Source organism: Psammomys obesus, unplaced genomic scaffold (assembly GCF_907164565.1).
Source record: "Psammomys obesus unplaced genomic scaffold, mPsaObe1.curated_primary_1811, whole genome shotgun sequence".
Lineage (NCBI taxonomy): Eukaryota > Metazoa > Chordata > Mammalia > Rodentia > Muridae > Psammomys > Psammomys obesus.
Window position 1 is genome coordinate 7,923,512 of NW_026587556.1, and position 18,045 is coordinate 7,941,556.

The 18,045-nt window shown below is 40.0% G+C and overlaps 1 protein-coding gene across 1 annotated transcript in view; it reads left to right on the plus strand.

Moving 5' to 3' along the window:
• Vps41 (VPS41 subunit of HOPS complex) overlaps positions 1–18,045 on the plus strand; it is a 159,792-nt gene that overhangs the window by 107,282 nt on the left and 34,465 nt on the right. The window contains exons 11-16 of the mRNA XM_055603954.1: positions 8,423–8,520; positions 12,256–12,385; positions 13,898–14,013; positions 15,728–15,784; positions 16,597–16,658; positions 17,599–17,680. Of these exons, the coding sequence (XP_055459929.1) occupies positions 8,423–8,520; positions 12,256–12,385; positions 13,898–14,013; positions 15,728–15,784; positions 16,597–16,658; positions 17,599–17,680 (545 nt within the window). The remainder of the gene's footprint in view (positions 1–8,422; positions 8,521–12,255; positions 12,386–13,897; positions 14,014–15,727; positions 15,785–16,596; positions 16,659–17,598; positions 17,681–18,045) is intronic.

Genomic DNA, 18,045 nt, shown 5'->3' on the forward strand with positions numbered 1-18,045 from the left:
CATTGGTCAATTTTTGTTTACTTTGTATCTTGAATGCCTAAAACATTATAGTAGGTACTACATGATACTATGTTGAATAATTCACTGCCTCTTGGAAACAGCTACTGTGTTTCGTGCTCACTGTTATATACCATTACACTGATGAAGAAAAATAAGGCTTACAGTATTAAAGTCAGCTGTAAAATTTGCTTGTGCCTTTGGATACTGTAAGCCGTAGAAGTGTGGTGCTTCTCTCTTTTTCTGTGATGCTGCAAAAAAAATGTTTGCTATGTTTTCTACTTGGCTAGTGTTAGCACATTTCAATATGGGTTGTTCTGCACTTGGAGATAAAAGTGTGGCATGTAAAGTGTTAATCCATTTTTTTTTAAACCCCAGAGAAGGATCAGTAGTTGAGATTGCTCTGGGTATGAAGAGAATGAGTATTTGAAGTGTAGCTGCACTGAGAAAAGCCAAGAAACAAGAACATAGAGCAAACTTCCAGCTAGAGGAAAGGTGATTGAGTGTCTCACTTCCATCCCACTTCTCCAATGCCTATCAAGGAAATCCTCTGAGCATCTTGATGCACAGCATCCTAAATGATCTTACTGAGTAAGTAAGATGCAAAACAAAAAGCTCTGATAATTTTTAAGGACATTTCTGGGAATGTAGGAATTTAGCCTTGTCATTTGTATGAGTACATTACTTATATTTGGCCACTGTAGTTTTTTATTAACTACCATAAACCATTTTTATGTCAAGAGGCACAGCTTTTGTGTAAGAGAGCTTGAATATGACAAGAGAAAGGGAAGCATTAGTGAGACTAGAATGGGATTTGCTTTATCCCTGAACAGTGAGGGAAATCCATGTCCTTCAATGGTGTGTCAATGGCATTGAGATTAAAGACAATCTGTGAGAGTTTGTTTGTGAGAAGGCAGATGTTTATAAGTTAGAATACCAAAGGCAAGCAAAAGTTTCTTCTGCAGTGTTTTTATAAGCAAGAAATAAAAATAATACTGTAGCTATGAGGGCAGATTCAGGGTGCAGAGGGCTTTTGAACGCCCTTGTCTCTTCCAGCTTACATTGCTGGAAGCAGATGAGCTCTGTGACTACACAGCTTGCTTTAATCTTACGTGGATCTCCTGTATTCTCACAAGATTCCCAAACATCAAAGTCTTTATGGAATGGTGGTTGGAGAGATGATGCTCCCTTGATACGTGAAATCGGTGTTTCAATCATTTTCTGGTGTCTTCTGCCAGCAACAGATGACTTAAATATGTGAAATCAATGCCTGATTTCCTTGACTTGATTTCATATGGAAGCTTAACAATTGACATCACAAACTACATGAATAACAAACTACACAGGATGTCAGAGAATACAGGGATAAAGAGAGGAGAAGCCTCATCGTTCTCCCTTTCATAAACCAGTATCATTACCTGTCGCTGGTCATGCATTGTGATCTGAAATCTTAGCCTTGCATCCTGTGTTCATCCTCTTGATTTATTTGAAACATGGTGACCTGGAAAATGAAGGTCTGTTTACATGGTTCAGGAGAGCTGTGGAATAATTTTCTCTTAGATCTAAGTGTCTCTCTTCATATGCGTGTTGTCACTTTGATTTGGGTGCACAGGTTACAGCATGAGATAATTCTCTTGGTGCACAAGTGACTTAATTTGTCCTCTTAGAAAAAGTCTCAGAAGAGACCATTGCAAGTGGGGTATCTTTCCAGGTGTCTGTATTTGAGGATCTGGCTTTGTATAGTTTTCTGGTCAGCTTACTACTATTTATATTCAGTTTACTTTCCTGTTTTTCATTGGATTTTTCCTAATACTTCATTATGAAAAGAATTTTAAGTATGAAAAAATATTTTGCAGTGAATGCCATAAAACCTCCTAAATGATGTTTCATTGGATTGCATTTGCTCTGGAGAAATCTGTTCTTTATTCAGCCCCTTTTTTGGTATGATAGAAAGACTTGCAATATAATACTTTGAACTTAGATATTTGGTGGGTTTTGTTTGTTTGTTGTTGTTGTTGTTGTTTTTATTTTTTTTTTCCAAGACAGAGCTACACTCTGTAGCTCTGGCTATCCTGAACTCTCTTCATAGACCAGGCTAGCATTGAACTCAGAGATTCAACTGCCTCTGCTTTCTGAGTGCTTGGATGTGAGGCATGCACCACTACCTCATGGCTGGATATTTGTTAATAATAGTGAGATTATAGAAAATCTGAAACATGAGATTGGGAAGATATCCAATTTGGCAAGATACTTGTTGTACAAGCAGAAAGACCTGAGTTCACATAACCAGAACCTATGTAGAAATGTGGACTTGGCTATGTCATGTCATCACCACAGTGGTGTCAGGGTTGGAAACAGGAGGATGTCTGGGGTTTGCTGGCTGCTAGCCTAATTCTGCATTTATTGAGAGACTGTATCTCAGGAGCAAAGGGTAGAAAGGAGAAAGTGGTGGAGCAGAAACTGGACATCTTAGTCTGGCCTAAACACACATACACACCCAGAGAGGGAAAGGGGGAGAGAGAGAGGGGTGGGGGCACAAGGCAGCCTGCTAAATACATCCCAAGCAGAATGTCACTCAAGCTATATGGTATAACATGGAAGGGCAGTATTATTACTTTGTTATAGGTAAAGAAGTTTATCAAAGGGGCTCATGTAACCTACTCAGGAGTGTTCGCTTCTCCAAAAGCACTTTAACTCAGCCATTCCTATTTGCAAAACTGTTTCTGCAGCCACATGTGACTCACACCTGCAATACAAACAAACACTCAGGAATCTGAGGCAGGAGGGTTGACAAGTTTGAGGTTACCCTGCTTACATAATGAGCTGAAGGCCAGCCTGGCTACAGAGTAAGGCACTGTCACAAACAAACAAACAAACAAACAACCCAAACCATAAAGCAGACAAAGAACAGCAGAAGGAACCCACATCTCATCTGGGCAGGCAGTACTCCCAACATTGCCTCCTCAGCCTGCTGTATCCCCGCTTTACAGCCAGAGAGACCTGGGGAAGGACCACTTTGACATGTAGATCCAAACCACCACGTAGGAATTTCCCAAAACCTACAGACCACTGCACACATCAGTGGAAATGCTATGTGCCTATTCGCTGAACAAATGAATGTGGTGGAAATGCCCATAGTTTTTGAAATTTTGGTTCAGAGAGGTGCCTCATTTAGAGAAATGGAATTGCTTTCTTCGTTATTTTCCTCATAGATCAGTAGCCTGCAGCTGTGCCTGCTCCGTGTTCGTGAAGCTCTGCAGACACTTGCCTTGGGGAGTTTGCAGAGTCCCAGGGCAGACCCTGGCTGTCCTCCTTTCAGAAGGTAGAGGGCCCCTGAGATTTAGTTTGTGACTTGGGCGTAGCCGATGCACTAAGGCAATTTTATACTCAGAACAAGAAGAATAACCATTTGGTTTAGACATTTTTACCCAGCATGCCTTGAATACTGTTACCAATGAAATATCCTCATCACTGGCTTCATGAGGGAGGAAGTTTAACACATTACAGATTAATGTACCAGTTACCAATCAGAGGATCTGGGATTAAATTGAAACTGAATTTGCCTTAAATAGTCTCCGACCTGAGTGTACAATTGGTTCATTTTTTTTAAATGTTTCTCTTCTTTTGTCTGTTAGCCAATCTCTTCAGCTTCCATTCCATGTATCAGCTCTATGATTTGCTAGTGTGAAGCGTCACACTTTTTACTTCAGCATGTCCACTTCAGAGCAATCCCTGAGGCTACCGAAATGCTGATTCTCAAAGTATTTTCACTGACCACTGGCATGTCATCCAAGTGTTCAGACTTAACTGGGAGCTCTCTGGGCACAATTTGCCTGCTGGCTAAGAGCAGGAATCTTTTGCCACAAAACCACTGCAAAGTAGCTACAAGGGAATATGAGAGAGTCACAGATAACTGCTCTTCCTTATAGATTGGCATTTGGGGAGGGGAAAAAGGGATTAAGGCAGAACAGAAGAGACAGTGTAAGTGCTGTGCCCCGAAGTATGTTTGTCCTTACAGTAGGAAGAAAATTGTAGAGAAGGGCAGGACACTCTGAGCACAAAGATCTCATCTTATGCTGTTGTCCTTGGTGCTGTAGTATGCATGTGTGTTGTGCTTCTCTGTGTTCTCCCTTGCATTGTCCAGTGTACCCTCTACCTGGGAACAGTCAGGCATGAACTGACAGCTGCTGCTTTCTCCTGAAGAGGCTTTAGTCTTGCTGATCTTCTGTGAGCTCAGCCCACCGATTCTTACAGCATGTCTACACCGTTTTCTGAGTACTCTGGGGTGTGGAGGCCTTTGCTACTGTGTCAGGATGAGGAGATCATGGCACAGCCACAGTTCCCAACAGAAATGGCATTCTTCAGCAAAACACTGTGTGTGGGGAAACTGTCTCAGGGCCCAGAACCTTCTCTTCACTTTCCATGGGCCCCTGATCTCGAAAGTAGATTCTGTCTCCTGTGACACTAGGTTTCTCTCAGCCTTCACTTCAAAGGCTTTGGTTTCTCTTTTGTGGACTGTATAACCTAGTAATTTGTGTGTGTGTATGTGTGTGTGTATACATATCTTTTTTTAATAATACATTTAATTGTGAGCTTCTGCCCAATTAGGTTTATAAACCACCTGTTTCAAACTACCTTTCCCTTAGAAAAGGACAAGACTTATGAAAAGTATTAAAATCATTGTTCTGTGGTGTAGAATGGAATATCACGAAAGGTGAATGTTATAGGCCACTGTTATTTTGAAATACAAAGCCAGTAATTGTTAGAAGATGTTTTACAAAGTTAGTCCAGAAATGTTTGATAATTTATGTATGTTCCTTAAAAGAGTAAACACACAATTCAATGTCGCTTCCTTTACTTGTATAGAAATAATACTATTCCTTGTACATTCATGCATTCTGATGATTTAATCTCTAGCTCTCCTTTCTTTCTCTCAGCAAGAATATGAAAAATAAATAGCCTTTTTAAGATCTAAAACACTTGTATTTTTGCCTTAGTGGATATTAATGGAAAAGGGAGGTTCTTTTTGTGGTGTTTTAGGAATAATGGCTGCAAGCACCTTCACACACCAACAACTTGGAGTAGGAAGTGAAGTTTCATGTCTTTTTTTGACATGTCACTTTTTGTGGGTATTAATGGAGAGGAATTATTGAATGGCAGAGTAGCAACACTAAGGTAACAACAGAACTCTTCACTGTTGGGTCATGATGAGTGTTGCTATCATTCAGAGTTTGATTTCTCTAATAAGAGTATGGGTGGTATGAGGGAATGACTCAACATAAGGGATGTTTTGGTTTTATCTAGATGTTCATAACTCCTGTATTTCTGGACTCTTGACTATTAGCTTTGGTAGCACACTTTTTCCTTACTACTCTAAGTGATCATTAATTCACAGTTGGTGGTGTGATAGCTTCATGTCTGCAAGTCCACATTTACTACCTGAAACCAAGATGATCTCCTGCAGTCTTCTTTTGTTTTATCAAAAACATATTAATGTTTCTATCCATGATCTGGAGATGATAAAATCTCCATGTTATTTTATATAAGCATTATGGGTTAAAGGGATTCAGGGTATAGAGTGAAGATTTGTAGAGGACACTGTCCTAATATTTCTGCTCTGTGCTTTATAGCTAGTTTTTAAAATATCAGGCCTTGATGTAAATTTAGCTACCATTAGAAGACACTGCCTCATACCATCTGTCAGTTACTCTGGGCAGTCCATATGATCTCCAGAGGGGACAGTACCTCATAGCTCATTATCCACTTTTGTTGATTAAGTGCTATTTTCCCTGGGGTGTGTTTAACACAGGAGCACAAATAGGCCTCCTCTTGGCCCTCATGAGAAGGGTTTCTGTGGCATTTCTGGATTATTGTTCTTTGCCCAAACGATTGGCAAGGAAACTGTATATTAGCACTTCAGTGACAGAATGTGATTTAGTAAGACAGAACTCGACTCCATTTGTATGAAGATCACTGGACTCATGGTTACCAAACTCTGTTGTCAATTTCCTTACTTCTAGATGGATGAGATTGCCCCTTTTTCCATAAATGATCCCTGTGTGGACCCGTGCCGATAAACAGCCTCTGCACATTACTCTCTCCTGCCTTCCCACACTCACATGCTGCACTCCGAGCACTTCCGGAAACCCCTGCCTGTCTGCACTGGACATTGTCTTTCCCACGCTGTGATTGAGGTGGAAATGGTTCTTAAATAAGCTTATTTGAGACCACTTCCCATGTCATCTCTTTATCAAAACTGGTTTTATGTGCCTCAATAAAAAATACTCAGCTCAGGCTTCCAAAATGAAGGAAAATGTTAGTATCAGATCTGGGTCATAAGCTCCTGCCCTTGGGCATGAATCAGGACACCAAGCCCACTCATGTCATCCAGTCAGTGACAAGACATAACAACTACTGCCCACTTAAGCTGGAAATGGAGACACACTTATAACTCAAGCATTTAGGAGGTGGAATGAGGAAGCTCAGAGCTCAGAGTCATTGTCAGCTATGTAGCAAATCCAAAGCCACCTAGGCTACATAAGACCCTGTCTCAAAAGACTTATCTATTTTAAAGTTTGTGTTAGTCATTGTTGGTCAGCTGTTTTAGTATAGAAGTTAAATTATGAAGATGATTATAAAGATAAGCAAGGACTAGAAGATCAAGGAATCTGATGAACCAAGGAAAGAAAAAAGAAGAAAGACTCTCTCATCCCTCATTCCATCTGTATTTTAGGTTTTACCACTTCTCTTGTTTCTTCTTTTCTGACGAGAAAAATTTTGACATTGAGTCTAAAGTAACTTGTTGAAGTCCAGCTCAGTGGAAGTTATGACCCAGGTTTCCAGACGACACAAGCATTCAATGTCACCTCCAGTATAACACACGGGTTCTCCCGTCCCAGGAAAAGAAAGTATGCTCTTCATAGATGTTAACCACAAGTGGAGCAAGTATCCTGGAGATCAGAGACAGGCTGAATTATGAAGCTTCTAGACAATGGGATAAGTCCAAATGAGAGTTCATTCCCAAGTAAATCTCAGTGTCTTTCAATGCTGCTGGTTTCTAGTTTACATCATGGGCTTATCAGAATCAGGCCACAGGAATTTCTCCCATGTAATATAATAAGTACACATACTCACCATGTCCCCCAGTACTGGGGATTAGACATTGTCCCTCATGAATGCTAGACAAGCAGTCTACCACTGACCTTTGTCCTTAGCCTACTTTTTATGCTTCACCTTGAAACAAGTTCTCACTAAGTTACGTAGGCTGGCATTGAATTCATGCTGTGACCATAATAGTCTTTGAACTGGTGATCCTCTGTCCTGAGCCTGTGGAGAGCTGGGGGTACAGAATTGCACCGCGAGGCCTGGAAGCACTTTGTGTGGGTGTGTGTGGTTGTTGCGTTTAACTTTGCGGGCACACTCAAATGTGTTGCAGCCTGAGGAACAGAAGAGGGTGTGGGGTGTCTTCCTCTGTCACTGCCTCCTTGCCTTGAGATAGGGTCTCTCTGAACCAGATTCCATTTCAGGTAATCTGCCTGTCCTTTCCAACCCCAGTCTCTCAAATGCTGGGAGAATAGATACATGTCCCCATGCCTGGCTCAGGATTTAGACTCAGATCCCCATGCCCGCACAGTCCAGTCTTACACACTCAACTCTTTCTTAGTGGGTATACCTCTTAACTCACAAGAATAATACTTCTTTTCAAGTTTAACTACATCAATACTTCTTAATAACATCTACACTAATAGTATTTCCTCTTACGTCTTAAGTACACTATTTTGAAAAGCTTATTATTTTCCTCTGTATATTAGGTATATCAATAAGCATGCAAAGATGTTTAAATAAAATGTCTAAAGCCAAAATCAAAATAATGTTTTATAATAACAAAAACATAACTTGTACTGTTTGCCCTACTGCACTCACTATAAGAAAGAAAAAACTTTAACTCAGCCACTTGTTAAAATTAATTATATTAATGATAATTTTACTATTATCTTAATAGTAAAGAGAATTGTTGCTAGGTTTTATTGATTGAGACTTCATGTGATATAACAATATTCTTATTTAAGTTTCCTGGCATAGAAGAGTTCTCATTATTGACATATAGGGGTTCATTTTTTTCCTTGTGATGTCAGCTTTTAGGTCTATGTTTCTGTGTGTCTTTCTGGGATGGGTTGTTGCAAAGCGCTTTCCGTGCTGCGTGGTGAAAGTACTTTAACTTGAGACACACTATGGAGCATATTTAGTATAGTATCATAATTCAGCACATACACAGTGTGTAATAATCCCATCAGGGGAAGGAGCATTTATTTCCATTTCAGGCATTTTTAAATGAATTGTAGCATTCACAGCTGGTGTGTCTCTGCCGTCATGTGCACATTTTTACTCCATATAACAGTGAATCCTTTCTGCCTTTTGTTTGCAGTGTCTCAGTTTGAAACTGAATTCTACATTAGTGGACTTGCACCTCTCTGTGATCAGCTTGTTGTACTTTCCTACGTAAAGGAGGTTTCAGAAAAAACGGTAATTATCTTCTCCCCAGGTACAGAGGGATATGGAGGAGTTAGCTTTTAGCATCACACCCAGGTCAAGCTGCCTGTCAAGAGAGATTGCTATAATCTGAGCAGAACTTTCTGACCTATGAAATAAGCCTACAAGAAATTACCCTGCCAACAGCAGCATATTTACCTTTAGAAGTCACAATCGTCACCTGCCTTTGTTCCCTTTGCAGCACAAAGAAGACAGCCTTTTTTTCTTTTTTTTTTTTCCATCTTCATTGGTTTTTTTTTTTTTTTTTTTTTTTTGTTTTTCTTTTTCATCAGTTGCTTGATATTTTAGTTGAAAGACATAAAGGATTCCTCATGCTGAAAGGCAAAGAAACGAAGCTGACATTGCATTAACAGAGATGACAGCAATGAAGCTGATCACTGCAACACCAGGGGTCCCAATGGTCAGAGGGAATTACTGAAAGGGCAGCTCCTTCTTTCCTGGAGTCCAGACATATTTGTTTCCCTCCCAGAGGCCTGATGATTCCAAGTAGCTCAAGTCCTGCTTTGAACGAGATTGTTGCTCACTCAGTTATCAGTGCAGGTGATAGACAGTGAAATGTGTTGCTAACAGAAAGCAGTAGAGAAAACCAAATTTTGTTTTCATGACATTGGAATGAAGCTCTCATCTGGGATTTAGTGACACCAGCTCCCTTTAAAGCCCAGAATAGTGCCATTCCAAGTTTGCCTATTAGAGTTCAGGGCCCTGCCTGGAATGGGAGACGGGCAGCCTCAAGGCCTGAGCAGGGAGAGCTTGTTGTAAAGGATTTCCTTTTGGGTGCTGTATATAAAAGAAATTGCAATTGATTCTCTAGCCCTTCACAGTAAGCAAGCAGGTGGAGTGTACTCTCCCTGTTTGTATCCTCCTCCTCTTCTCTTCTTCTTCTCCCCCCGCCCAAATGGCCAGGAATAGAATAGGGAGGAAAAGCCCAGGGAGCCCTTGTTGTGAAGTGGTGGCTGCACTTGAGCCTTTTTCTGAGAGAACGCTTGCATTAGGAAGCCATCACTATAGTAACTGAAGCTCTGGGTGCCCATGTTGCTAGGCAATGAAACGCTATAGGCTTAAGTGAACCCTCAAACCTCCTAAAATCAATAGGGCTGGCTTCTAGCCCTATTGCAGGACATCAGTTTATTATTATTTTATTTATTTTTTGAAAATACAGAAGGCAGAGGCTCCTAGGGGAGTAAGAACAGTGCTATCTGATGAGGAGTGTGGGGCAGATTGAGGATGTGATTGAACGAAACAAGGGAAGAAGCAATAAAATTGGAAAGGGGAAAGCCTAATAAACTGATCAAAAAAATAAAAAGGAAAAGAAAAGGGGAAACCTGGGAAAGCTGTGTTAATAAAGAGCATAAGAAAGGAGAAAACCTGAGAAAGGCCGTGCTCATGGGGCAGACTACAGAATGGTGGCTTTTCAGAGGAAGAAGAAAGAGCTTAGGAGGCAACTTTACATAATGTCAGTGTGTGCTTTCAGTCCTTAAATATGGAGGGACTAGATAAAACTAGGGCAAAACAATGGCGGTCAGCCTTAGGCACACCATTACCCAGTTTCTATTTTCATATTGAAAATCTGTTTCTATTAGGTTTTCATTGGCTGCTTCTATTGGCTTTTCATTAACACCCTCAGGTATTTCCCATGTGATGCATTTGCATTTCATCCATGCACCTGACTCCACTCTGTGCACTTACTCCCTTGTGTGCCTTGTTCTTCTGTATGTTGTTCCACTCTTCATGTGTGTGTGTGTGGTTTTCATCGTGAGCATGTTTAGTAGCTGTATGCCCTTCTATCCACTTAACGCACCCTGATTCATTAAGCTCTTCTCCAATTCTGCTTTTCTTGCCTTCACTGATAAAACACATATTTTTAAGAATTGAGTTTTCCCCCACATGACTAGGGGATGGTGATAAATTGTTGGTCTTGAAAAGCTCATAGATAAGAACATGGAACATGTGACCCAGGAGCGAGGTCTGTAAAGTGACATGAGTCACATTAGTGACACATCCCTTAACACCTATAAAAGAATTTTATTCTTTCCTAATCCCAGTGCTAAGGATCAAATTACAGGATTGCCCAAATACTTCACAAGTAACCCATCACTGAACTACATCCCTAGCCCTCAAAGCTTCACATATGATGGACTGAACTTCAAATGTTTTTCATCTCGTCATGATTTTGATTTTTTTTTTATCATTTTCATTGCACCCAGTTCTAAAAATATTCCTGTCTTTTCTCTCCATTTTTTTTTAAATGTGAGATTTTTTTTCTTCTATTTTTTCAAAGCTCAGATAAACTATGGTGTATGCTCCCTATGTTTTCTTGGTGTGGTGGATTGTCAGTAGCTGTAGCCCATTGTGAGACACAAAGAGGTATAGTGGCTTCTGAGTTAACAAAAGTGCTTAGAGAAATCCACATTGCACTGCTTTATGTAAAGACAGTGCTTTTGGTTTTGTTTCCTGCCTTGTTCCTCTCTCCTTCCCACTCTGTACCAGATCCAAGTGTGTGCGCTATTACTGCTTTGCAGTTTGATGGCGTGTGAGCTTCATTCCTGCAATGTCCATATCCCCAAAGCACAAAAACCAAAGCAGAGCTTACTTGATCCAGAAGTCCACCACTTTCTGTAGGTCTCAGTTTTCCCAGACATCCCTGCCTTACCATTGACTTACTTAATATTAATCCTAATTTTTTTTAACCATCAGTCTGTAAAACTGAGAATAATGATGCTTAGTCACCTTCCAGTTTCTGTTTGAGAAACTTGAGTGAGTGATCCATGTACGATCACCCTTATTGCTCAGAAATGTCAGCTCATCTTTCCCCTCTGTCATGAATTAGAGATTCACTTTCTGAAACTGTGCTCCCTGGCCACTTATGCCAATTATGGTCACACTAGCCACATTGCTTGTGTTCAGCAACCAAGGACTTCTATTCCAGCTGATGTCACACAGGCAGTTCCACCATCTCAACAAGATCTGATTTAGGGATGGATTTCAGCCTCTGGCTTTTTGGCAGAGTAAGTTTCCTCGTATTGGCAGTGATTTCAATAATGGAGTCATCTGTAATGCCATTTGGCCTTTCTTCATATTCGTGCAGATGATCTGTAATGCAGCTGTGGGTGTTGGTGTTAGGCCATAGATTGGAGCGGGTTATTCTGTGTCACAGTGAGACAGTACAGCTTATCTTGTCTGGGGACTCCTGGAGGCAGCTGATAATGTCACATCTGCCCGCAGGAAGCAGAGGGGGCTGACGCCAATGCTTGGCTTGTATTCTCCTGTTAGTCTAGGACCCAGAACATGGGGTGGGGCAGCCCACATTAGGAGTGAGGAACTCTTCCCTGTTCACCTCAACTTTCATGCACTCGTCTTCATACCCATACCCTGAAATATGCTTCGCTTTCATGGTGATTCTAAATGCTATCTAATGGTGCTATTCTAAATGCTATCAAGTGATAAAGATTCTCTTCAGCCCCCACTGCTTTAGGATTGGATTCTGTGATAGTGCAACTCTAAGATGTCGTAATTCTGTATATTTTCACACACACACACACAAAAAGATCACAAAATGAGACAGGATTAGATGGGCTGTTTGAGGCAAGCTTTTAGAGGGACTTGTTAATACCAAAATGATAAATTCAAAACAAATATGGAAAGCTTGTTCATTTGTGTAACCTACAAAAACATAAGTAAAATGGGTCTCCCCTGTTGTTTTCCCCTTAGGAAAGAGAATACTGTGCTAGGCCTAGACTGGACATCATCCAGCCACTTCCTGAGACCTGCGAAGAGATCTCATCTGATGCCCTGACAGTCAGGGGCTTCCAGGAGAATGAGTGCAGAGATTATCATTTAGGTGAGATAGCAGAGATCTGCTCACCTGCTTTCGTAAACTTATTCTGTTGCTTTTCTATTCCGCACACCCAAGGGGGAATTTAAATATAGGTTCTGACAGGACCTTAGACAGTACTGGTCTCTGCCAGTAAGAGCAGACTTGGAAATACTGCATATTTTGTCTGAGTGCCCATAGGAAAAAGGAATGTTAGAGATGGGAAAGGAATCAGTGTGGGTAGCAGGTTCATTTTTTTGTTGTGTGTTTTTTCTGTTGTTTCATAAAACCAGCTATGTTTGCTGTGCTGGGAATCAAACCCTTGGCTTTAAACATGATAGGCCAGCACTGTCACTCAGAATACCCCACCCCTGGCCTACTTAAGTGACATTTAGCTTGACATCAAACAACATGACTCTGCTGTGTTTGTTGTTATTGTTGTTGTTTTCTCAGTTCAAACTTTATGTTCCTGGAAGGTTTGCTGTGGGTGGCAGTGAAGTCCATCTGCCTGGAGCTGCAGAGTGACAGATGGAAAGAGTCCCACCACAACTCTGGGGACTGAGGAATATTTGCAGAGTGGGTGGGTGAATGTGGGTGAATACACTTACTCACTCACTGCTCAGGAGCAAAAGGAGAACTGTGGCTCTTTAGTCCTGCCTAGGAAGTCTGTCCTCAGATCCTTGTAAAAATACATTGAAGAAAAAGAAACACTTAAGTTCTAGATATTTTTCTTGCTTTCTAAACAGAAATGAAAAGAGTTTTAGTTTTCATCTGGACAAAGAAATGATGCAACACTCTCCATGCATCTGGCCCTTCTCATATAAACCCTCTAATCAGTTAAAAACTGTAAGAATATATTGTGGACTTTGCAAAAAACAATTATAAGATAAAACTGAAAGCATACAGTATGAGTATTTTGCTTGGAGCACACTCAGTTGTATTTGTAAAAACCCTTTGGAGCAGGTTTTATAATTGAATTCTGCAGGAAGTGTTCAGCATTGGCATCACAGGCAACTTGCAGAAATGATCGATTATGTCCCCAGGGCTTGGGCATCTGTCATTTATGCATTAGATGGCCTTGACCCTGGTGAAGAGGAAACATTTATTGTTGACTATGGGATGTAATTGTTCTTTAAGGATAGAACAGTTCTGTAAGTGTCCATAAATAAAGTTTATAAACAGTAGATGAAATCCAGTATGCATTAGCACAGTCAGTTAGAATTATTTGTTCACATGAAGTCAGAATATTAATGTGTTAAACTTAACATTTTAAGCCTACTTTGTTTTTTTTATTAAGTCTTTTCTTCTGGCTCTCTCCTTCCTTTCCTTTTGAATACTTTTACACTGTGGTTCATTTAGGAGCAGCACACGCTGCCATTCTTGCCCTCCTTGACTTTCTAGCAGAGTCAAGCACACTTAGCCACAGAGGTAGATAATTGACTGTTGAGTCTGAAATTGTGGCCTAATTACATCCCCTGAAACTATTGCCACTTTGTAATATGGAGTCATCCAAGCTGTCCTTTCTCTCCTTTCTTCAAGAATACTCTGAAGGAGAGTCACTCTTCTACATCGTGAGTCCAAGAGACGTCGTCATAGCCAAAGAACGAGACCAAGATGATCATATCGACTGGCTCCTTGAGAAGAAGAAATATGAAGTAGTTTTGATTTTACTTTCTTGAAAGTATTGACTTGTCTGAAGATAGAAAAGAGAAAAGATTTTTATAGTAAATCTTTCACATTGAGTTAGCGTGCTCCAAACCAAAAATATGTTACCATCTCTCTCTTTCTCAGAAATCAGAGAACAAAAAGCATCCTGAACTGTTCAGTGGACTTACTTTCCTGATGAGGGGTGGGTTGGAGAAGGAAGTGTGCTTCAGGGAAGTAGGAGTCAGATAGAGCTAATATAGGGAAGATTTTGTGATTATTTTCCTAAAGAAGTTTTTCAGAGTTTTCTCTTTGGATATGTTTATAAAATTGCTCATTTTATCCTTATTTTGTGTATAAGGGAAAGATACCAGATTTATTCTTACTTAGAATAGTTTGGACTAATTTGAGTTTATTTCACTGAGCCATGGTTTGGACAGGTTTAAGTAGACAATGTAACAACATGATTGACTTTAGGATTAAAACAACATCATTTTTTACTATTATAATAACTGTTCTGATACTTTATTTCTTAGAATGACTCTGAATGTTTTTGTGTCTCCATCAGCAGAAAACAGCAGTCACTAGTTTATCTGGAAGGACTAGGACATTTCTTTTAATTTGCTAACTCAAATCCAGTTGTTATATATTAATACCTGCTATATAGTCAAGCTGTTGCTATATTGCTTTATATTAAGGAATGTTTGTGTTTCTTTTATTTATTGATTGATTTACTTCGTTATTTATATATGTGCACATATCTGCATGAATGTATGAACATGTATGCATGTGTACTTATACTTGTTTATCTGTACAGAGACCAGAAGGTGGTATGGTGTCTCCTCTACCACTCTCCCCATATTCTCTGAGGCCAATCCTCAAGTTTCCTCTGCTAGGCTAGAAGCCAGCAAGTCTAGCTCACCTCCTCTATCACCACCCTGCCAGCTGGGTTATAGACATTTGGAGAGACTACTGGCTTGTTACATGGATGCTGGGATCTGAACTCTGCTCCTTATGATTGCACACCAGAAGAGGGCACCAGACCTCATTACACATGATTGTGAGCCACCATCTGGTTTCTGGGAATTGAACTCAGGACCTTTGGAAGAAAAGCCAGTGCTATTAACCTCTGAGCCATCTCTCCAGCCTAAAGCAAGCACTCATAACTGCTGAGCCATCTCTCCAGCCTCCAGATTAAGTGACATTTTATGAAATTACTTTACATGTTAAATATTTATGTTAAACTAATACTTATAAGCTTTCTGAAAACATAATATGACTTTCATAAGCTTCATTTTAGACATGAAAACATTTGCATGCTGTTTACATTTATTGAAACATAAATGAAAAGTGCCCTTGTCAGTCTGTGGAACACAGATTTAGAATGACAGGTACCCCTATTTGCTTGGCGTCTGAGAGATTTTTGTTACGCTCTGAATTGTATATGAAATGTGATTCCGGAATCTTAAAATGTGAATGAATTCAAGTGGAAATGAAAAAAGTCTTCATTTTTGGGTGACTATCTTTAATCTGAATTCAGTGATGTTCGTTCAGCTATACCATTAGAAATTCCAGAGTTTCACAGGGAAATGAGGTTGTGTCTGTGTAGTTTAGAGGTTAAAACACAATCCACAGTTTATAACTGAACTTCCCTTCTTTCCCACTCTCTCTATGATCTCCGCTTCTTTTCTTATGGCTCTTACCACAATGCCTGTGTAAACATAGGAAGCTTTGATGGCAGCTGAAATTAGCCAAAGGAACATTAAAAGACATAAGATTCTGGTAAGTGCAGCTTCATTATTTGAAACCTAACTGTTCTTACTAACTTATAAGGAAACTGAGTGATTTGAAAAGAACAAGAACAGCTTCTTCGTGTCTATTCAGAATTTGTTTTGGACTAATTCTTTTACCTGGGAGGGACAAATATTTCATTTTACCAAGTCACTTTCTGCTTGTAAACAAGAGACTTGAACACCTGCTAGGGTGTAGCTTTAGGAAATTTGGAAACTGCATTTGTGCAATGTCCTTTCAATACAAAGCTTTCAAGTTGAATGTGTGGAAGCCTCTTTAAATCATAGGTAAAATCACATTATCACAAAATATATCAAGACTGGTCTCTTCAAACTAGATTGCTTTGGTGTGGCCTTGATAACAAATTCAATTGCTTTTGTTATGGAGACTATCCTAGGAAATCAAATACATTTTTATTACATTTTGGACTGTGGAAAAGTACAGTGTCTAGAAACCTATTTCTTTGCTAAGTGTGACAGTGAATGTGCAGGCAGAGACCTGACATGAAGTCATACCCTCTACTTATGAAGAGTCCTGTCCTTACACATCATTGAGTCTGTAACCTTGTTTATAAATGAATACTAGAGAGGTAGCCTCTATGGGGAGTTGGTTTCTGCACAAATTTCTTCTGTTACTTCTTCATCCTAAAATTCTCTGTAAAACTGCACATACAAGCTATGACAAAACAGGCGTGGGCAGTAGTTCTCACAGGACCCCTCACATCCTGTCTGCTTAGGACCTGACACTCCACTCATCAGTTGTTCTAGTTGCACTATTAATTTACTTCATTTGCCTTTCTATAGGATATTGGGTTGGCATATGTAAACCACCTGGTGGAGAGAGGAGAATATGACATGGCTGCACGGTAATAATTATCTCCTCACAGTTATTTTATGGCTAATGGTAACAGCAAAAGTAAGACATTCTTTGCTATTGACTGTTTCATATCCTTCTAAAAGTATAAAAAGGTCTGGTATAAGACAAAAGCCTCCTGCACAGAATTAAAGAACTGTGTGACTTAGCAGGAGTATAGTGTCAGCCTGTACTACAAAACCCCAGTCCCACGTTCCACAGTGCAGCGAGCAGCGCGCAGTGTGCAGTGGGCAGGCAGACTCTGCCCGTTGGCCTGTGTCAAAGGAGAGACACCTGAGTTAGAAGGTGTCTTTCTCACTCTGGAAAGAGTAAGCTCTCCTGGAAGCAGTCTATGTGGCCTCCAGTGTCTAGGGCCAGGTGGAAGATGCCTTTGGAAGGGATCCAGAACAAAGGGCACATACAGCTCACTGGTTTTTCACAAAATGTGGTAAATAAATGGAAATGATAAAGCCTGCAAGACACCTTCAGACCCGTCTTCAGTGCTCTGAGTTTCTTCAAGACTCAGCCCTGTAAATTGACACAGTAGGTTGGAAATCTGATTTTTGGTTTTTGTTTTGTTTGTTTGTTTGTTTTCATATTTTCTTTAAAGCTGACCCAGAAGGAGCTAACATTTGGAGCATAGTGATCTTCTCTACAGCAAGTTAAAACCAGTAGTGCTTTCTGGATAAATAGAAAAGTCAGGGGATCCCCTAGTCTCCTGAAGAATACACATCTTTTTCTGTAGCTATTTTATGTAACTCTTATGATTTCCATCAATTCCATGTACAGTCAGATGAGTAATGGCAGCACCTCCATGTTTGTTGACACTACAGGTGGGCCCCTGTCAGAGCTGTGGGGAGAGGTTTTCCTAAATTGCTAGGGGATTGTCCACTTACTCTATCTCTTTATTTTTATTTACATCTTATTTCTCCCTGGGATGTTTCTACTACCAGAAAATGCCAGAAAATTCTTGGGAAAAATGCATCCCTCTGGGAATATGAAGTTTACAAATTCAAGGAAATTGGACAGCTTAAAGTAAGTTATTTATATTTTAAGTCATAAATTTTGCATTGTAGTTTATTGAAATGAGAATAAAATTGACAACAAAGTTCTTGGTTGGAAAGTATGCAATATCTTGAAAGAAGGATTAAACTGTATGGTTTTTATTTTTATGTTTCAACTCAAATGTGTACGTCTCTACCTTGTTACCTCCGTGATTGAGGTACTGTGTTTAGGCATGTTCATCTTCCTTTTAGTGACTTGGGGAACAATTGTAATTTCATTTTGTCGATTTTACAGCATAACACTTTTTAAAGTTATTCAAGAGTTACTGTTAGCTTTCTTCTTTCTCTGGTGTGTGTGTGTGTGTGTGTGTGTGTGTGTGTGTGTGTGTGTGTGTG